The 22,112-nt window shown below is 45.3% G+C and overlaps 1 protein-coding gene across 1 annotated transcript; it reads left to right on the forward strand.

Moving 5' to 3' along the window:
* The first annotated feature begins 17,995 nt into the window (after positions 1-17,995).
* Positions 17,996-19,745, forward strand: LOC125545344 (sialyltransferase-like protein 1). Its single transcript, XM_048709261.1, has one exon. The coding sequence runs from the start codon at positions 18,248-18,250 to the stop codon at positions 19,433-19,435; it is 1,188 nt and encodes a 395-aa protein (XP_048565218.1). The 5' UTR covers positions 17,996-18,247; the 3' UTR covers positions 19,436-19,745.
* Positions 19,746-22,112: the final 2,367 nt, after the last annotated feature.

A 22,112-nucleotide genomic window follows, 5' to 3' on the forward strand; every position in this document is an offset into this window, starting at 1 on the left:
TTGAATTTTGTTTCTCGTAATCTCTTAGATTCCGCCGTGGGTGGTACTTTTATGGAAATTACTTTGGATGAAGCCACCAAATTGCTTGATAACATTATGGCAAATTATTCACAATGGCATACCGAAAGGGCTCCTACTAGTAAAGAAGTTAATTCGGTTGAAGAAATTTCTTCTTTGAGTGAAAAAGTTGACGCTCTTGTGAAATTGGTTGCTAGTAGAAGTGCTCCTATTGATCTTAATGATATGCCTTTGCCTACTTTGATTGATCAAAATAGTGATGCCATAGATGTGAATTTTATTTCTCGAAATAATTTCAACAACAATGCTTATAGAGGTAATTTTAATCCTAGGCCTTTTCCTAGTAATCCCTCTAATAATTATGGTAATTCCTATGGAAATCAATCTTATAATAATAATAGTAACACCTCTAATATTGAGAATAATATTAAAGAATTTATCAATACGCAAAAAGTTTTCAACACTTCCATAGAAGAAAAGTTGAGTAAGATTGATGATTTGTCTAGAAGTGTTGATAGAATTGCTCATGATGTGGAAAAATCTCAAGATGAAATTTTTTGTGCCTAAATTAGATGAATCAATTAAAGATCTTTATGTTTCTACGGATGAAAGTAATAAAAGAACCGCTATGCTTAGAGCTAAAAGAGAATTTTTAGAAAAAAACTTTTTCTAGTGATTTCTTTCGCAAAAGTGATGAAGATCTTAAAATTATTGGTGTTTCTTCTATTAATTCCTTGTTTAGTAAAGTTAATATTGATGAAAAAGAGACTGGAGAAGAGTCAACTTTAGGTAGAAGGCGTCCCAATGATTCGGAGGGTGAAAATCTTGTTGAGAAAATTGATAAAAGTGGGTTTGAAGAGGTCAAAACTTTAGCTAGTGATGTACCAACTCTTTTGGATTACAAAGACTTTAATTATTATAGTTTCTCTTTGATTGATTTTATTTCTTTGTTGCAATCCATGATAAATTCACCCCATGATTATGAACAAAATAAAGCTTTTAATAAACATATTGTTGATGCTATGATGAAAGCTTTTGAAGAAAAGTTGGAATTAGAAGTTTCAATTCCTAGAAAATTGCATGATGAGTGGGAACCTACTATCAAAGTAAAGATTAAAAATTATGAGTGTTTTGCTTTATTTTACTTGGGTGCTAGTGTTTCTACTATTCCGAAATCTTTATGTGATGTGCTTGGTCTTACCGATCTTGAATCGTGTTCTTTGAATTTGCACTTGGCGGATTCTACTATTAAAAAGCCTATGGAAAGAATTAATGATGTTATTATTCTTGACAATAGGAATTATTTGCCCATAGATTTTATTGTTCTTGATATTGATTGCAATCCGTCTTGTCCAATTATTCTTGGTAGACCGTTTTTACGCACTATCAGTGTCGTGATTGATATAACAGAAGACAATATTAAGTTCCAATTTCCTTTGAGGAAGGGTATAGAACACTTTCCTAGAACAAGAATTAGGCCACCATATGAATCAATCATGAGGGCATCTTATGGATCTCGAACCAAAGATGACAAAACTTAGATCCTTTCTTTATGCCTAGCTAAGGGCGTAAAACTATAGCGCTTGTTGGGAGGCAACCCAATGAATAAAATTTATTTTTGCTTTGTGCTTCCTGTTTTTGTGTGTTAGCACAATTATGCTACTGTTATGATTGTGTTTTTATGTTTTAATTAGTGTTTGTGCCAAGTAAAACCTTTAGGATCTTCTTGGGTGATAGTTGTTTGATCTTGCTGAAAAACAGAATCTTTTATGCTCACGAAATTAATTTTAAATTTTTACCAGAGAGCGATAAAATACCCATTCCACTTGAAGTAGATCAATATACAAATTTCTCAGGTCTTCCTAATTTTTCAGAATTTTTGGAGTTACAGAAGTATTCGAAATAGTTAGATTGCTACAGACTGTTCTGTTTTGACAGATTCTGTTTTCTTTGTGTTGTGTACTTATTTTGATGGCTCTATGGTTTTCTTTGATGAGTTTTTGCCATAGAAAAATTTGAATACAGTATATATAATGCAAAAAACACAATATGAATTGGTTTTATACAACACTTATAGTAGTGATTTATTATTCTTATACTAACGGATCTCACGAAGGTTTTGTTGAGTTTTGTGTGATTGAAGTTTTCAAGTTTTGGGTTAACTTATGATGGATGAAGGAATAAGGAGTAGAAGAGCCTAAGCTTGGGGATGCCCCAGCATCCCAAGCTATTATCCAAAAATGAGCAACCAACTATGCTTGGGGATGCCCCCGAGTGGCATCCCCTCTTTCTTCTAACGACCATCGGTATTTTACTCGAAACTATATTTTTATTCGTCACATACTATGTGTTTTGCTTGGACCGTCTTGTATCATATGAGTCTTTGCTTGTTTTTATTTTGTGTTTTTAGTCTTGATCCCTTTCTAGACACACCTATTTGAAAGAGCCAAAATCATGTCATGACTTGTTAGAATTGCTCTCTATGCTTCACTTAAATTTCTATGAGCTAGGGACTTGCTCTAGTGCTTCACTTATATTTTTTAGCACGGTGTGCTTAGTATTTTTGAAGAAATGCTCTCTTGCTTCACTTAAATTAATTTGAGAGAAATAAATATTATGCTCATGATCTTCACTTATATTTGTTTGAGCTTGTCAAAAGCAACATATGAAAATTAGTCCCAAAGTGATAGATATACAAGAAGGATATAATAAAAACTTTCATGAAGATCATTGGACAAAATAAACTTGATTCTTAGTAATAATTCTGAGATATGATGATGTGATATGTGAGTCATCTTGATGAGTAATTATGCTTTAGTGAGAATATTGGTGTTAAGGTTTGTGATTCCCTATGCAAGCATGAAAGTCAATAGTTATGCAATGAAATTATATCCTACTTATGGTGCATTATTCGGTGTTAGTTATGCTTAATGCTTGCTTATGAGATTATTCGTTTCTTAGTTGGCTGCTTCCCCATATTTTGCTAACCTTCATTTTGCACTAAGTAGGATCACTACTTGTGCATCCAAAAACCTTTAAACCAGTTTTGCCACATGAGTCCACTATATCTACCTATATGTGGCATTCGTTTGTCGTTCTAAGCAAATTTGCATCTGCCATCTCTAATTTTCAAAAATAAACTTCTTTTTTTGTGTGTTTGTTTCGCTCGTGGAGCGGTGAGGGGTGGCTAATATTTTCCATGCTAGATGTGTTATTCTCAGGATGAGTGTTTATTCACTTGTCATTGCATGAGAGTAAGGCAAAGGTATGAGGGATGCCCAGTCCCGAAATGAAAAAATGAATTTACTTTATGTTGTCAAATAATAAATTTCTTGGAAAGTGTTAGTATGGAGGGCAACTGTGGATACGGCTAGCCATGGAAAGAAAAAGGAATAAACTTTATTTTCTATTTGGGAACTGCATATGATATATCTAAGCATGGAAAGTATTGGGAACTCTAAGTCGTTTTCGTTGGTGGGATGGATACACCTCCCAAAATGTTTTTATCTCTAAGTTTTTCGCTTTGAGCTCTGGCACCTCTACAAATCCCTACTTCCCTCTGTGAAGGGCCTTTCTTTTACTTTATACAATTTTTCTTTTTAATTTGAGTATCCACCTTCTCTTATAAAAGCACCAACTAGGAGGCAATATGATCATACTTGAGTATTGGACATAGCTAATATGCAAGTGTGTTTCATGAATGGATCAATGGTTAAGCATGATGGGCTAGGGATAGCTTATTTTAGCGTTGATATTTTGAAATACATGGTTGCTTGTTGATATGCTCGAGTATTTAAATTATCATGTCAAAACTAGACTATTGCTTTGAACAATATAAAAATCCAAATGTCCATGCTATAAAGAAAGAAATATGATATGACATGTTAGGCAGCATTCCACATCAAAAAATCTATTTTTATCACTTCCCTACTCGAGGACGAGTAGGAGTTAAGCTTGGGGATGCTGATACGTCTCCAACGTATCTATATTTTTGATTGTTCCATGCTGTTATATTATCAATCTTGGATGTTTTATAATCATTTTATAGTGATTTTATATCATTTTTTGGTACTAACCTATTGACATAGTGCCAAGTGTCAGCTGTTGTTTTTTCCATGTTTTTTACATCACAGAAAATCAATATCAAATGGAGTCCAAATGCCACGAAACTTTAAAGAGAATTTTTATGGGACAAAAGGAAAACAATGGGCCCTGGCTGCGCCTGGTGAGGGATTCCTAGACTAAGGGGTCCTCGGGCGTCCGACCTGTTATCTATGGGCCAGACTGATGGGCTGTGAAGATATGAAGACTGAAGACTGTACCCGTGTCCGGATAAGACTCTCCTTGGCGTGGAAGGCAAGCTTGGTGAACAACAATGAAGATTCCATCTTATGTAACCGACTCTATGTAACCCTAGATCCCCCCGGTGTCTATATAAACCGGAGGGTGAGGTCCGGAAAGGATATACTCAATACCTTAGTCATACAGGCTAGACTTCTAGAGTTTAGCCATTACGATCTCGTGGTAGATCAACTCTTGTAATACTCATATTCATCAATATCAATCAAGCAGGACGTGGGGTATTACCTCCATCAAGAGGGCCCGAACCTGGGTAAAACTTCGTGTCCCCTGTCACCTATTACCATCAACCTTAGACGCACAGTTTGGGACCCTACCCGAGATCTGCCGGTTTTGACACCGACACCTGGGGGGTGCCCCGAGGGAGGCACAACCCACCAGGGCGCGCCCTGGTGGGTTGTGCCCACCTCGGGTGCCCTCTGACCGCCTCTTTGCTCTATAAATACCCCAATATTTCCAGAACCCTAGGGGAGTCCACAAAATATTCATCCAGCCGCCGCAGAGTCTAGAACAACTAGATCCAACCTAGACACCATCTCGGATGGGGTTCACCACCTCCATTGGTGCCTCTCTGATGATGCGTGAGTAGTTCTTTGTAGACCTTCAGGTCCGTAGTTAGTAGCTAGATGGCTTCATCTCTCTCTCTTGATTATCAATACAATGGTCTCTTGGAGATCCATATGATGTAACTCTTTTTGCGGTGTGTTTGTTGGATCGATGAACTTTGAGTTTATGGTCAGATCTATCTTTTTATATCCATGAAAGTATTTTAGTTTCTTTGATCTTTTTTATGCATGATCTCTTATAGTCTCGTATTTCTTCTCCGATATTTGGGTTTTGTTTGGCCAACTTGATCTATTTATCTTGCAATGGGAAGAGGTGCTTTGTAGTGGGTTCGATCTTACGGTGCTCTTGTCTACATCATGTCATTGTTCTTATTGCATTACCCCATTTCTCCATGAACTTAATACACTAGATGCATGCTGGATAGCGGTCGATGTGTGGAGTAATAGTAGTAGATGCAGGTAGGAGTCGGTCTACTAATCTTGGACGTGATGCCTATATATGATCATTGCCTGGATATCGTCATGAGTATTTGAAGTTCTATCAATTGCCCAACAGTAATTTGTTCACCCACTGTTTGCTATTTTTCTCGAGAGAAGCCACTAGTGAAACCTACGGCCCCCGGGTCTCTTTCTCATATTATTTGCCTTTGCGATCTATTTTTATTTACATTTATTTTCAGATATATAAACAAAAAACCCAAAAATACTTTGCTGTAATTTATTCTTATTTATTTGTTTGGCGTTCGATCTATCAATCTACTGCAAATTTACCTCAGGTCTGTTTGCCTATCTTGAGGCGCCGTACCCCGAAAAGGATTGACAAGCCCTTTAACACGTCGGGTTGTGAGAAGTTGTTATTTGTGTGGAGGTGTTGTTTACGTTGTGTTGCTTGGTTCTTCTACTGGTTCGATAACCTTGGTTTCATATCTGAGGGAAATACCTACCGTCGCTGTGCTGCATCATCCCTTCCTCTTTGGGGAAATACCGACGTAGCTTCAAGCGACATCACATGTCACTGTCCCTAATTTTACCGTCCGAACACACCTTGCGCTCGGCTGGCGGCGCAACAATAGGAGTCCTAGTAGTACTCTTCGGCCCTGCACCAGGTCGAGGGGAAGCGACCCGGTGGCTAGAGTCTTCTTTTCTCTTGCCATCACGCCGAGTTGTCTGCCGCTTTGGCCGGCGCTGACTGTCCCTTTTGTTGGTCAACACGGGCAAGGTTGTATTGTCGTCGCGGTGGAGCAACTGCTGGTGACCGTCGTCGACATTGCGTTGTCGTTGTTATTTCTTCTCTTGTCGTCGCCGTTTTTGCGGTGGCGCCACCGAGTTCGTGGTCGTCGGTGTGTCTCCATCGCCGACGATGGGGCCAAGGGTGCGGTCGGGGGCAACATTTTCATTCTGCCGGTCATTGAGGAAGGGGATGGCTGGCGGTGAGGATAGGGCCGGCGGTAACGGGGTGGGTGGGAAGAGAAGCTAGAGTATGTGCGAGCGGGAGACAATGTGTATTTTTGGTCACACGCCCGCGGCTGGACTAAACGTGAGCGACTAGGAAAGTTTTAGGAGAAAACACATATTCACAAAAAAAATTGGTTTTAGAAGATATGCTAGATAGGCCTTTTTTTTCCTTAAACTGTACTTTTGTTCAAAATTTGATTATTAGGGATCTACTAGAAATATTCTAATAGCGTATTTTTACCTTCGAGTTAAACCTCACCTTTGGCTGCCAGACGGGAGCAGAGGTGCGAGATGTTGCTATGGTAATCAGTGGCCCCTGGCCATACCTAGCCATCTGTCGGGCCGGGCCTACCAAAGCCCAAGGTAGAAAACCTAGGCCCGAGCCCGGGCCGGTCCGACCATCAGGCCTGGTTTTGGGGCCCAAGCCCGGCCCAAAAGTGATAAAGCCCGCCGGGCCTTGGGCCAGGCCCCTTCAGTAAATCGTGAGAATGGTGGGCTCGGGCCCTGCCCAGCCTTCGGGCTCAAAATCTAGGCCCGGGTGCAGCGTCAGGTCAGGCTGGGTCGGGTCGGGCCAGGCTGCCCATGGGCAGGACTACCCCTCTTCGAGGCGACACGGGGGGGACCCTCGATTGCCACCGCCGGTCGACCCTCGTCCCTCCCATCCCCCTCGCCGTCGCCGAGGGCCGCTCCCGGGCAAAGCCCAGGCAGGGCAGGCGGCGGCGGGGCCTCTCCACCGTGTGACTCCCCACCCCATGGCCATGGCGCGTGGCCCTGTCTTCGGCGGCGCTTGGTGGCGTGGTGCTGTGATTCACGGCGGTGGCGGCCAGGCGCGGTGGCTGCGGGGGTGGTTTGAGCCCCGTACGGTGGTGCTGCCTGTGGCAGTGATGGCTGCTAGTTTCGAGTCTGCCCCGATCCTCTTCTTTGGATCTGGATCTGGCCGGCCTGTACTTGGTCGTGGCTGCCGGCAGGCGTGGTGACGCCGGGCCTCCACGCCTGTCAGGCATGGTGGTGGTGCTGGCGGTTGCGTTGGGAGCTTGGTGTGGTGGTGGCCGACGATAGAGCACAGCGGGCGGCATGGAGTGGTGACGGTCCTGGTGGGGTCTGCAGCGGTGTGGTGTGGTGCGATAGCTTGGTGGCGACGGCACGTGCTGGAGATGGCGGCGCAAACCACCATCTAGATTGGTGGCGGAGCTGCGATGGCTCGGCTAGGATGGAGTTCCTGGCGAGCAGCGAGCGTCCGGGCCATCTCTGGGCTTGTGTGGTGAGCGACGGTGCTCTCTCGATGGTGCCGGCGTGGGAGTTGTCCGCGGCTTGGTGTTGGATCGCCGCAAGGCTGTCACTTGGAGCGGATGATAGCCTTTGGTGGCGGTCCTGGCCCTTGCTGGAGGAGTTTGGTGGCTGTGAATCCTTGGCCAGGTTGTAGGTGTTTGGTGGGCGGTGTTTTCCTGCTGTGTGGTCTGTCGGCGGCTCTCGGCTATGCAGCTACGACGGCGAGGCACTACGATGGTGGCGGTGCGAAGCATCTTGGATGGTGCTGCCCAATTCCTTCGAGGTGGTGAAATGTGTGATGTTCGGATGCAAATCTTGCACGGCTCTTGCCGGGCCGGCGGCGATGGCGCCCGTGGGTGTCATTCCCCTCCTTGGAGGCGTTGCCGAGTGTATTCAACATTTCCCTTGCTCGTTTGGAGTTGGTTGTTGTCTCCGGGCGAAAGCCTTGATTCGGTCGGATCGGCATGATGGCGGCGTACTTGACATCGTTCCTCTGTTGAGAGCATCGTGTTTGGAGACATGGCCTAGTTCCTCGTTGCTCTCCTCCGGTGTTCGTTGTGGCCCAATTTTGATTATCAGCGGCGCTATGCACGGCCGTCGTCGGTGTGTCCAAGACGGTGTTTTCCTTGGATCGGATCAAGTCCTGCCACTTACTTGCCACTTCCTCTTCGGCATTCAGGGTGGATGGTGCATTGACAAGTGAAGTTCTATGGGAGCAGTTGGTCTTCGGAGGTGCCGACTGTTGGGGAACGTAGTAATTTCAAAAAAATTCCTACGCACATGCAAGGTCATGGTGATGCATAGCAACGAGAGGGGAGAGTGTGATCTACGTACCCTTGTAGACCGATAGCGGAAGCGTTAGCACAACGCGGTTGATGTAGTCGTACGTCTTCACGGCCCGACCGATCAAGCACCGAAACTACGGCACCTCCGAGTTTTAGCACACGTTCAGCTCGATGACGATCCCCGGACTCCGATCCAGCAAAGTGTCGGGGAAGAGTTCCGTCAGCACGACGGCGTGGTGACAATCTTGATGTACTACTGTCGCAGGGCTTCGCCTAAGCACCGCTACAATATTATCGAGGACTATGGTGGAAGGGGGCACCGCACACGGCTAAGAATATGATCACGTGGATCAACTTGTGTGTCTAGAGGTGCCCCCCTGCCCCCGTATATAAAGGAGCAAGGGGGGAGGAGGCCGGCCCTAGGAGAGGCGCGCCAGGTGTGGAGTCCTACTAGGACTCCCTAGTCCTAGTAGGATTCCACCTCCCATATGGAATAGGAAAAGAGGAAGGGAAAAGGAGAAGGAAGGAAGGGGGCGCCCCCCTTCCCTAGTCCAATTCGGACCAGACTAAGGGGAGGGGTGTGGCCACCCTTGAGGCCCTTTTCCTTCTTTCCCGTATGGCCCAATAAGGCCCAATACGTATTCCTGTAACTCTCCGGTACTCCAAAAAATACCCGAATCACTCGGAACCTTTCCGATGTCCGAATATAGTCGTCCAATATATCAATCTTTACGTCTCGACCATTTCGAGACTCCTCGTCATGTCCCCAATCTTATCTGGGACTCCGAACTCCTTCGGTACATCAAAACTCATAAACTCATAATATAACTGTCATCGAAACCTTAAGCGTGCGGACCCTACGGGTTCGAGAACAATTAGACATGACCGAGACACGTCTCCGGTCAATAACCAATAGCGGAACCTGGATGCTCATATTGGCTCCCACATATTCTATGAAGATCTTTATCGGTCAGACCGCATAACAACATACGTTGTTCCCTTTGTCATCGGTATGTTACTTGCCCGAGATTCGATCGTCGGTATCTCAATACCTAGTTCAATCTCGTTACCGGCAAGTCTCTTTACTCGTTCCATAATACATCATCCTGCAACTAACTCATTAGTTGCAATGCTTGCAAGTCTTATAGTGATGTGCATTACCGAGTGGGCCCAGAGATACCTCTCCGACAATCGGAGTGACAAATCCTAATCTCAAAATACGCCAACCCAACATGTACCTTTGGAGACACCTGTAGAGCACCTTTATAATCACCCAGTTACGTTGTGACGTTTGGTAGCACACAAAGTGTTCCTCCGGCAAACGGGAGTTGCATAATCTCATAGTCATATGAACATGTATAAGTCATGAAGAAAGCAATAGCAACATACTAAACGATCAGGTTCTAAGCTAATGGAATGGGTCATGTCAATCACATCATTCTCCTAATGATGTGATCCCGTTAATCAAATAACAACTCTTTTGTTTATGGTTAGGAAACATAACCATCTTCGATTAACGAGCTAGTCAAGTAGAGGCATACTAGTGACACTTTGTTTGTCTATGTATTCACACATGTATTATGTTTCCGGTTAATAAAATTCTAGCATGAATAATAAACATTTATCATGATATAAGGAAATAAATAATAACTTTATTATTGCCTCTAGGGCATATTTCCTTCAGTCTCCCACTTGCACTAGAGTCAATAATCTAGTTCACATCGCCATGTGATTCAACACTAAGAGTTCACATCACCATGTGATTAACACCCATAGTTCACATCGTCATGTGACCTATACCCAAAGGGTTTACTAGAGTCAATAATCTAGTTCACATCATTTATGCGATTAACATCCAAAGAGTACTAAGGTGTGATCATGTTTTGCTTGTGAGATAATTTTAGTCAACGGGTCTGTCACATACAGATCCGTAAGTATTTTGCGAATTCTATGTCTACAATGCTCTGCACGGAGCTACTCTAGCTAATTGCTCCCACTTTCAATATGTATCTAGATCGAGACTTAGAGTCATCCAGATCTGTGTCAAAACTTGCATCGACGTAACTTTTTATGACGAACCTTTTTGTCACCTCCATAATTGAGAAATATTTCCTTATTCCACTAAGGATAATTTTGACCGCTGTCCAGTGATCTACTCTTAGATCACTATTGTACCCCCTTGCTTAACACAGTGTAGGGTATACAATAGATCTGGTACACATCATGGCATACTTTATAGAACCTATGGCTGAGGCATAGGGAATGACTTTCATTCTCTTTCTATCTTCTGCCGTGGTCGGGCTTTGAGTCTTACTCAATTTCATACCTTGTAACACAGCCAAGAACTCTTTCTTTGACTGTTCCATTTTTGAACTACTTCAAAATATTGTCAAGGTATGTACTCATTGAAAAAACTTATCAAGCGTCTTGATCTATCTCTATAGATTTTGATGCTTAATATGTAAGCAGCTTCATCGAGGTCTTTCTTTGAAAAACTTCTTTAAAAACACTCCTTTATGCTTTGCAAAATAATTCTACATTATTTCCGATCAACAATATGTCATTCACATATACTTATCAGAAATGCTGTAGTGCTCCCACTCACTTTCTTGTAAATACAGGCTTCACTGCAAGTCTGTATAAAACTATATGCTTTGATCATACTATCAAAGTGTTTATTCCAACTCCGAGAGGCTTGCACCAGTCCATAAATGGATCGCTGGAGCTTGCACACTTTGTTAGCTCCTTTTGGATCGACAAAACCTTCCGGTTGCATCATATACAACTCTGCTTCCAGAAATCCATTCAGGAATGCAGTTTTGACATCCATTTGCTGGATTTCATAAAATGCGGTAATTGCTAACATGATTCGGACAGACTTAAGCATAGATATGAGTGAGAAACTCTCATCATAGTCAACACCTTGAACTTGTCGAAAACCTTTTTGCGACAATTCTAGCTTTGTAGATAGTAACACTACTATCAGCGTCCGTCTTCCTCTTGAAGATCCATTTAATCTCAATGGCTCACCGATCATTGGGCAAGTCAATCAAAGTCCATACTTTGTTTTCATACATGGATCTCATCTCAGATTTCATGGCCTCAAGCCATTTTGCAGAATCTGGGCTCATCATCGCTTCCTCATAGTTCGCAAGTTCGTCATGGTCTAGTAACATGACTTCCAGAACAGGATTACCGTACCACTTTGGTGCGGATCTCACTCTGGTTTACCTACGAGATTCGGTATTAACTTGATCTGAAGTTACATGATCATCATCATTAGTCTTCCTCACTAATTGGTGTAGTAGTCACAGGAACAGATTTCTTGTGATGAACTACTTTTCAATAAGTGAGAAGGTACAATTACCTTATCAAGTTCTACTTTCCTCCCACTCACTTCTTTCAAGAGAAACTCCTTCTCTAGAAAGGATCCATTCTTAGCAACGAATGTCTTGCCTTCGGATCTGTGATAGAAGGTGTACCCAATAGTCTTCTTTGGGTATCCTATGAAGACATATTTCTCCGATTTGGGTTTGAGCTTATCAGGATGAAACTTTTTCATATAAGCATCACAATCCCAAACTTTAAGAAACGACAACTTTGGTTTCTTGCCAAACCACAGTTCAGATTGTGTCGTCTCAACGGACTTAGATGGTGCCCTTTTAAACGTGAATGCAGCTGTCTTTAATGCATAACCCCAAAACGATAGTGGTAGATTGGTAAGAGACATCATAGATCGCACCATATCTAATAAAGTACGGTTATGATGTTCGGATACACCATTATGCTGTGGTGTTCCAGGTGGCGTGAGTAGTGAAACTATTTCACATTGTTTTAACTGAAGGCCAGACTCGTAACTCAAATATTTTACCTCTGCGATCATATCGTAGAAACTTTTATTTTCTTGTTACGATGATTCTCCACTTCACTCTGAAATTCTTTGAACTTTTCAAATATTTCAGACTTGTGTTTCATTAAGTAGATATACCCATATCTGCTCAAATCATCTGTGAAGGTCAGAAAATAATGATACCTGCCACAAGCCTTAACACTCATCGGATCTCATACATCAGTATGTATTATTTCCAATAAGTCAGTTGCTCGCTCCATAGTTCCGGAGAACGGCGTTTTAGTCATCTTGCCCATGAGGCATGGTTCGCAAGCATCAACTGATTCATAATCAAGTGATTCCAAAAACCCATTAGCATGGAGTTTCTTCATGCGCTTTACACCAATATGACCTAAACGGCAGTGCCACAAATAAGTTGCACTATCATTATTAACTTTGCATCTTTTGGTTTCAATATTATGATTATGTGTATCACTACGATCGAGATCCAACGAACTATTTTCATTGGGTGTGTAACCATATAAGGTTTTATTCATGTAAACAGAATAACAATTTATTCTCTTACTTAAATGAATAACCGTATTACAATAAACATGATCAAATCATATTCATGCTCAACGCAAACACCAAATAACACTTATTCAGGTTCAACACTAATCCCGAAAGTATAGGGAGTGTGCGATGATGATCATATCAATCTTGAAACCACTTCCAACACACATCGTCACTTCACCCTTAACTAGTCTCTGTTTATTCTGCAACTCCCGTTTCGAGTTACTAATCTTAGCAACTGAACTAGTATCAAATACTGAGGGGTTGCTATAAACACTAGTAAAGTACACATCAATAACATGTATATCAAATATACTTATGTTCACTTTGCCATCCTTCTTATCTGCCAATCACTTGGGGTAGTTCCGCTTCCAGTGACCAGTCCCTTTGTAGTAGAAACACTTAGTCTCAGGCTTAGGACCAGACTTGGGCTTCTTCACTTGAGCAGCAACTTGCTTGCTGTTCTTCTTGAAGTTCCCCTTCTTCCCTCTGCCCTTTTCTTGAAACTAGTAGTCTTGTCTACCATCAACACTTGATGTTTTTCTCGATTTCTACCTTCGTCAATTTCCGCATTACGAAGAGCTTGGGAATCATTTCCGTTATCCCTTGCATATCATAGTTCATCACGAAGTTCTACTAACTTGGTGATGGTGACTAGAGAATTCTGTCAATCACTATCTTATCTGGAAGATTAACTCCCACTTGATTCAAGCGATTGTAGTACTCAGACAATCTGAGCACATGCTCACTAGTTGAGCGATTCTCCTTCATCTTTTAGCTATAGAACTTGTTGGAGACTTCATATCTCTCAACTCGGGTATTTGCTTGAAATATTAACTTCAACTCCTGGAACATCTCATATGCTCCATGACGTTCAAAACGTTTTTGAAGTCCCGATTCTAAGCCAATAAGCATGGTGCACTAAACTATCAAGTAGTCATCATATTGAGCTAGCCAAACGTTCATAACGTCTGCATCTGCTCCTGCAATAGGTCCGTCACCTAGCGGTGCATCAAGGACATAATTCTTCTGTGCAGCAATGAGGATAAACCTCAGATCACGGATCCAATCCGCATCATTGCTACTAACATCTTTCAACACAATTTTCTTTAGGAACATATCAAAATAAACACAAGGAAGCAACAACGCGAGCTATTGATCTACACCATGATTTGCAAAATACTACCAGGACTAAGTTCATGATAAATTTAAGTTCAATTTAATCATATTACTTCCCACTTAGATAGACATCCCTCTAATCCTCTAAGTGATCACGTGATCCAAATCAACTAAACCATGTCCGATCATCACGTGAGATGGAGTAGCTTCATTGGTGAACATCACTATGTTGATTATATCTACTATATGATTCACGCTCGACCTTTCGGTCTCCGTGTTCCGAGGCCATATCTGTATATGCTTGGCTCGTCAAGTATAACCTGAGTATTCCGCGTGTGCAACTGTTTTGCACCCGTTGTATTTGAATGTAGAGCCTATCACACCCGATCATCACGTGGTGTCTCAGTACGAAGAACTTTTGCAACGGTGCATACTCAGGGAGAACACTTCTTGATAATTAGCGAGAGATCATCTTAAAATGCTACCGTCAATCAAAGCAAGATAAGATGCATAAAAGATAAACATCACATGCAATCAAAATATGTGACATGATATGGCCATCATCATCTTGTGCCTTTGATCTCTAACTCCAAAGTATCGTCATGATTTCCATCGTCACTGGCATGACACCATGATCTCCATCATCTTGATCTATATCAATGTGTCGTCACATGGTCGTCTCGCCAACTACTGCTCTTGCAACTATTGCTATCGCATAGCAATAAAGTAAAGCAATTATTTGGCGCTTGCATCTTATGCAATAAAGAGACAGCCATAAGGCTTCAGCTAGTTGCCGATAACTTCAACAAAACATGATCATCTTATACAACAACTTATATCTCATCATGTCTTGACCATATCACATCACAACATGCCCTGCAAAAACAAGTTAGACGTCCTCTACTTTGTTGTTGCAAGTTTTACGTGGCTGCTACGGGCTGAGCAAGAACCGTTCTTACCTACGCATCAAAAAACCACAACGATAGTTTGTCAAGTTGGTGTTGTTTTAACCTTCGCAAGGACCGGGCATAGCCACACTCGGTTCAACTAAAGTTGGAGAAACTGTCACCCGCTAGCCACCTTTGTGCAAAGCACGTTGGGAGAACCGGTCTCGCGTAAGCGTACGCGTAATGTCGGTCCGGGCCGCTTCGTCCAACAATACCGCCGAACCAAAGTATGACATGCTGGTAAGCAGTATGACTTATATCGCCCACAACTCACTTGTGTTCTACTCGTGCATATAACATCAACGCATAAAACCTAGGCTCGGATGCCACTGTTGGAGAACGTAGTAATTTCAAAAAATTTCCTACGCACACGCAAGATCATGGTGATGCATAGCAACGAGAGGGGAGAGTGTGATCTACGTACCCTTGTAGACTGACAGCGGAAGCGTTAGCACAACGCGGTTGATGTAGTCGTACGTCTTCACGGCCCGACCGATCAAGCACCGAAACTACGGCACCTCCGAGTTTTAGCACACGTTCAGCTCGATGACGATCCCCGGACTCCGACCCAGCAAAGTGTCGGGGAAGATTTCCGTCAGCATGACGGCGTGGTGACGATCTTGATGTACTACTGTCGCAGGGCTTCGCCTAAGCACCACTACAATATTATCGAGGACTATGGTGAAAGGGGGCACCGCACACGGCTAAGAATATGATCACGTGGATCAACTTGTGTGTCTAGAGGTGCCCCCCTGCCCCCGTATATAAAGGAGCAAGGGGGGAGGAGGCCGGCCCTAGGAGAGGCGCGCCAGGTGTGGAGTCCTACTAGGACTCCCTAGTCCTAGTAGGATTCCACCTCCCATATGGAATAGGAAAAGAGGAAGGGAAAAGGAGAAGGAAGGAAGGGGGCGCCCCCCTTCCCTAGTCCAATTCGGACCAGACTAAGGGGAGGGGTGCGGCCACCCTTGAGGCCCTTTTCCTTCTTTCCCGTATGGCCCAATAAGGCCCAATACGTATTCCCGTAACTCTCCGGTACTCCAAAAAATACCCGAATCACTCGGAACCTTTCCGATGTCCGAATATAGTCGTCCAATATATCGATCTTTATGTCTCGACCATTTCGAGACTCCTCGTCATGTCCCCGATCTCATCCGGGACTCCGAACTCCTTCGGCACATCAAAACTCATAAACTCATAATATAACTGTCATCGAAACCTTAAGCGTGCGGACCCTACGGGTTCGAGAACAATGTAGACATGACCGAGACACGTCTCCGGTTAATAACCAATAGCGGAACCTGGATGCTCATATTGGCTCCCACATATTCTACGAAGATCTTTATCGATCAGACCGCATAACAACATACGTTGTTCCCTTTGTCATCGGTATGTTACTTGCCCGAGATTCGATCGTCGGTATCTTAATACCTAGTTCAATCTCGTTACCGGCAAGTCTCTTTACTCGTTCCGTAATACATCATCTCACAACTAACTCATTAGTTGCAATGCTTGCAAGGCTTATGTGATGTGCATTACCGAGAGGGCCCAGAGATACCTCTCCGACAATCGGAGTGACAAATCCTAATCTTGAAATATGCCAACCCAACATGTACCTTTGGAGACACCTGTAGAGCTCCTTTATAATCACCTAGTTACGTTGTGACGTTTGGTAGCACACAAAGTGTTCCTCCGGCAAACGGGAGTTGCATAATCTCATAGTCATATGAACATGTATAAGTCATGAAGAAAGCAATAGCAACATACTAAACGATCAGGTTCTAAGCTAATGGAATGGGTCATGTCAATCACATCATTCTCCTAATGATGTGATCCCGTTAATCAAATAACAACTCTTTTGTTTATGGTTAGGAAACATAACCATCTTCGATTAACGAGCTAGTCAAGTAGAGGCATACTAGTGACACTCTGTTTGTCTATGTATTCACACATGTATTATGTTTCCGGTTAATACAATTCTAGCATGAATAATAAACATTTATCATGATATAAGGAAATAAATAATAACTTTATTATTGCCTCTAGGGCATATTTCCTTCACCGACATGGGTCGAGACGCGGTGTTGTTATCTGTTGGGCAAGCGCTTGTGCTTTGTAGTGTTGTATGGTCGTTGGTGGCCTGGGTGTGGTGGTTGTGCTACACTCGTTGTTCGCAGCGAGTGATAGTCATCTTGTACTTATAATTCTGCCCACAAGTCTCGACGAGTAGCTGCTGTTTCAGGTCAATCATATGGAAGATCTGGGCGCCGGGCAGACACAAGATGTTTCTATGGCTGCTACATCGCAATCGCCTGTGGTGCAGGCTGCAGAGAAGAGGATGACCGAACGGATATTTCTGCCCACTCAGCGTGCACAATCTGGAAGCCGCCGTGCACCTCTTCTGGGATTGCCCGATGGCGAGGCAGGCATGGAGTACGGCGGCCTCCTGGTCTGGCTGCTCTGCTCTCCACCCAAACATATGGGACGCTGGCGCCTCGTCCACGGACAAGGTCCAGCGCATGATCGCGGCCTCGACGCCGGCAGCAAGGAAGAGCACCAAATCCATGATTGCACTTATCTGTTGGCGCATATGGATGGCTAGAAACGGTGCTGTTTTCAGAGGCCAAACCCCGCTCCATGACAACATCATCAGCGAATGCCGCAGTGACATGGAGCAATGGCGCCTCGCGGGAGCGCCATGCATTGAGCACCCCTTTGGGCACACACCGTGAGAAATCCGCATGTGGAGCCTAGGCATTTTTCTCTTGGTCAGCTTCGACCACCTATGTCATCCACCGATCACTTGATCATCTGTTTCACCATTCTCTTCTGCTAAATCAATGAAACACCAGCAATGCTGGCCAGTTCAAAAAAAATAAAAATAAAGCTATGGTATGTCTAGACGTACTCTCGAAAAGGACTACCCCTGCCGCGCCAGTCCAAGAGGACAAAAGTGCCAATTTCACCGGGACAGAGGGCCAACACGCAAACAATTCCGCCCATCATCTCTCCCGTGCCACGGCCTCGTGCAGTCACGTTGCGTCCCTCACACACACAGAACAGAATCATTGCTCCTCCCGACGCTGCTCGAACCCAACAAGAACAACGACACATAGGATCCCCCGTTTCCCCGAACCCAAAGTCCAACCACCTACAAATAAATCACTCTCGCTCGCTCCTACCCACACCTCGCCGTACCCGAACCCGTCCATCGCGCCCCCGGCCGCCCGGACCTCGATCGGCTCGGGCTCGCGCTCGCACCCCCCAGATGCGCATCATCCCCCGATGCGGCCCCGGCCCACTTAGCCCCCGGCTGCTGCGGCGGCGGCCATGAAGCGGCCGCTGCGGGGGCCCTTCGCGGCGCTCCTCCTCGTCGTGCTCTGCGGCGCGGCCTCCTTCCCCTCCGCGCTCCGCCGGGCGCTGGCCCCGCCGGCCCCCGCGCTCGCCCCGCCGCCGCCGCCGCTCGATCCCGCGCGCCTCAACGCCACGCTCCTCCGCCTCGCCGCCCTCGACGGCTCCGAGCCGTCCCTGCGCCGCGACGTCGACGACCTCCTCGAGGGCCGCCTCCCGGCCTCGGGCCGCGCCCGCGCCCGCGCCTGGCGCCGCGACCGTCTCCACCCGCTCCACCTCCGCCACCACCAGTTCCCCGTCCACCGCCGCGGCCACGCGGACCGCGACCACGCCGACTCCCTCCTCCACCCGCTCCCGCGCGAGGAGCTCCTCCTCGACCCCGCCCTCCGCCGCGCGCTCCGCTCCTGGCACCGCCTCCGCCGCTACGACCCCGCCGTGCTCCGCGACCTCCCCGCCGTGCTCGCCCTCCCCGCCCGCATCCCCTCCTGCGCCGTCGTCGGCAACAGCGGCATCCTCCTCCGCCACGCCCACGGCGCCCTCATCGACTCCCACCACGCCGTCTTCCGCCTCAACAACGCCCGCGTCGTCGGCTACACCGCGCACGTCGGCGCCAAGACCAACCTCTCCTTCATCAACAGCAACATACTCCACCTCTGCGCGCGCCGCCCCGGCTGCTTCTGCCACCCCTACGGCAGCGGCGTCCCCGTGCTCCTCTACATCTGCCAGGCCGCGCACTTCCTCGACGTCGCCGCCTGCAACGCCTCCTCCCTCGCCACCCACGACGCCCCCATCTCCGTCACCGACCCTCGCCTCGACGTCCTCTGCGCGCGCATCGTCAAGTACTACTCGCTCCGCCGCTTCGTCGCCGAGACGGGCCGCGCCGTCGAGGACTGGAACGGCGCGCACGACGCGGCGCTGTTCCACTACTCGTCCGGGATGCAGGCCATCATGGTCGCGGTGGGGGTGTGCGACAGGGTGAGCGTGTTCGGCTTCGGGAAGGTGGCAGACGCCAAGCACCATTACCACAGCAACCAGAAGAACGAGCTGGACCTCCACGACTACGAGGCGGAGTACGCCTTCTACCGCGACCTCGCCGAGCGCCCGCAGGTAGTCCCCTTCCTCAAGGACACTGGCCTGGCTGTCCCGCCCGTCGTGTTCTACCATTAGGGGCCAGCTTCCTAGGATGCGGGCAACGTGCTCGACGTTATGCTTTTCTTTTTGGACCTGCTTGTTTGCTCAGTGTAAAATGTGCTCTGCGAGGTGGATTAGTTATTTATTGTGATTAGATGATAGGCGAGTTGAGATAGAGAATTGGAGCTGCAAGTGTACATTAAGATTTAGGATCCTCCACTGGTATAACCGTATAGGAGAGGTTGCTTGTGTTTTTGGCTGCTTCACAGCGACAGCTAGTGAAGTGTAATTTCAGACTGATTTGTCTTGATAATTTCTTCCGAATCAAATGTATACCTTATGTGAAGCCTTGCTGCTACTGTGCTTCAGCTGATATGTACTCCCTCTGTTAAGAAATATAAGAGCGTTTAGATCACTACTTATATTTCGTTACGGAGGGAGTATGTAGTTTCTCTTAGGTGACAGGTATGCTTCAGCCTTGCTGCCACTATGCTTCAGCTGATAAAATCTCTACCTTATTTTACTGCTTGCTGATGTCTTCTTGATATGTGATCCTTTTTTACCCTACTTATCATCGAACTAGTGAGCTAACAGGATAGCAGTGTACATAATTACTCCGTCCGTTCCGAATTACTTGTCGCAGGTATGGATGTATCTAGATGTATTTTAGTTCTGGATACATCCATTTCTACGACGAGTAATTTGGAACGGAGGGAGTACTTCTGTGAATGCGTTTTTGTCAGGAGTAGCACCACTTTGGTCCAACAAGATGAAAATGGTTGGAATTTAGCTCGTGTGCTAAGTATGCTGATGAGTTTGAACCATTGTCAGTGTGTTGATGAGTTTGAACCATTTTCATCTTGTTTGATATACGTGAAGCCTTATTTTACTGCTTGCTGATGTCTTCTTGATATGTGTTCCTTTTTGCCCTACTTATCATCGAACTAGTGGATAACAGTGTACACAATTACTTCTGCGAATGCGTTTTGGTTTGCGTAGCACCACTTTGGTCCAACAAGATGAAAATGGCTCGAATTTAGCTCGTGTGCCAAGTTTGTTGATGAGTTTGAACCACTGTCAACTTGTTGGACCAAAATGCTCCCATACGGTTGCTATTTCCTCTTCTCTTTTCTTACCAGGGTTGGCAGCTTGATTCTAATGGAAGATTGGGAGTCTTGCATTATAATTTCATAATTGCTGGATGTTTTACATGACACAAGCTCACAGTTGCTGTGGACGACTGGAGTTCACCTTTTGTATTGCCTTACATTTTACGTTTGTGCCAATACTAGGACCAGGAAAGGATGCTTGGTACATGTCGCCGAGAAATATTTCCATGGGGTAGTACCATTGTCTTGTTCTGCCATTACCATCGAGCCTCCCCAGGTTACAAACGATTTTTTGTACCGCCTGCGTCTTTCCCCAAGATAAACAGATGGCCGCATAGCTGGCCATGTGCCGACAACAATATTCTCTTAGCTGATTTGAAATGAATCCACCATGTTCAGCGGCTCAGGACGCTCCCAGCTCCTTGGTCTGAAATTACCCGTAATGAAGAAGTTGCGGTGTAGCGGGCCGTTGTTTAATCGGCGGATCGTTGTGTGAAAGATGGATTTGGTGATATTGTTCGGTCCACCATGTTACGCGTGCACCTGCATATTTAGTGAGCCTGGTACCTTTTTGTACTGCCATCTTTTTTATTGGTTCAAAGGACGGCGCCTACATGTTATTGAGTGTACTGGATCTTATCTTGAGCCAGTAAACTAATTGACAGCTTTGGGTGGTGGCTTTTTGGCATTTCCCCTTGTCTTTTGATGAAAAAGGAAATCTTAGCATCCTCATCATCATCCCTGCTAGAGTGTGATGCTAATGCGATGACTGTATGATCGTACAAACTATATCTGTTTTTTTCCATCTTACTGAGCATTATTTGTAATTACAGGGTCTGAGACCCTCTCTTTTATTTGACCGATAGACCGTGCATCGAAATTTCATCGCCAAGAGTATCGGGTTTCTGTCATTTGCTCATAGAATTTCTTCAAGCATCATGGTTTGAAATTTTGTGTCTGCTTGCAAAGTTCTTACCCGATGCAAGTTTCTGCCGTCTGGGGAGGCCGCTGTTGCTTGTTGCTTCTTCCAGAATTCCTAATTTATTACGATGCTGACCACACTCGATCCTGTTTCTACAACCTGAAGCAATCCAAGTTCAAGGAAGAAGGAAAGGCTGCGGTGCTTTTGGGGTGAAAGCATGTGGACAGAGATTGCACTCGTCCTCAGAACCTGCCGTGGTTTTGGGGTAGCACCGAACTGATTAACTGCAGGGTTTCTATCCTGTTTGATTATCTTTGGTAAGCAGTGGCGTGGGACTAATGCTACTTGCGGCCTAGCATAATGAGTTACCCAATGATTTAAGGAACCAGAAAGCTGCGGCTCACTTGCCTATCAAGGACCATTTTGCAGCCTCGGCCACTAAATCGAAGGAACTTTTACCTAATGCAAAGCGATTTGACGGCTTATACTCATGTTTAGAGCCCGTACGTTGATGCTTCCACCAGTTCCTGCCTGCTGGCTCTGCTGCGCATTCCAGCTCGTGCTGCTGTCTTCTGAAGTTACTCGTTTTACTCTTCAGTCTGCTTAGACGCCCATGCCACGCTACGGAAAAAATAAGGTGAAACACAGTTTGGCTAAGTTATACTCCCTCTGTTTCTAAATA

The sequence above is a fragment of the Triticum urartu genome, chromosome 3 (assembly GCF_003073215.2).
Source record: "Triticum urartu cultivar G1812 chromosome 3, Tu2.1, whole genome shotgun sequence".
NCBI lineage: Eukaryota > Viridiplantae > Streptophyta > Magnoliopsida > Poales > Poaceae > Triticum > Triticum urartu.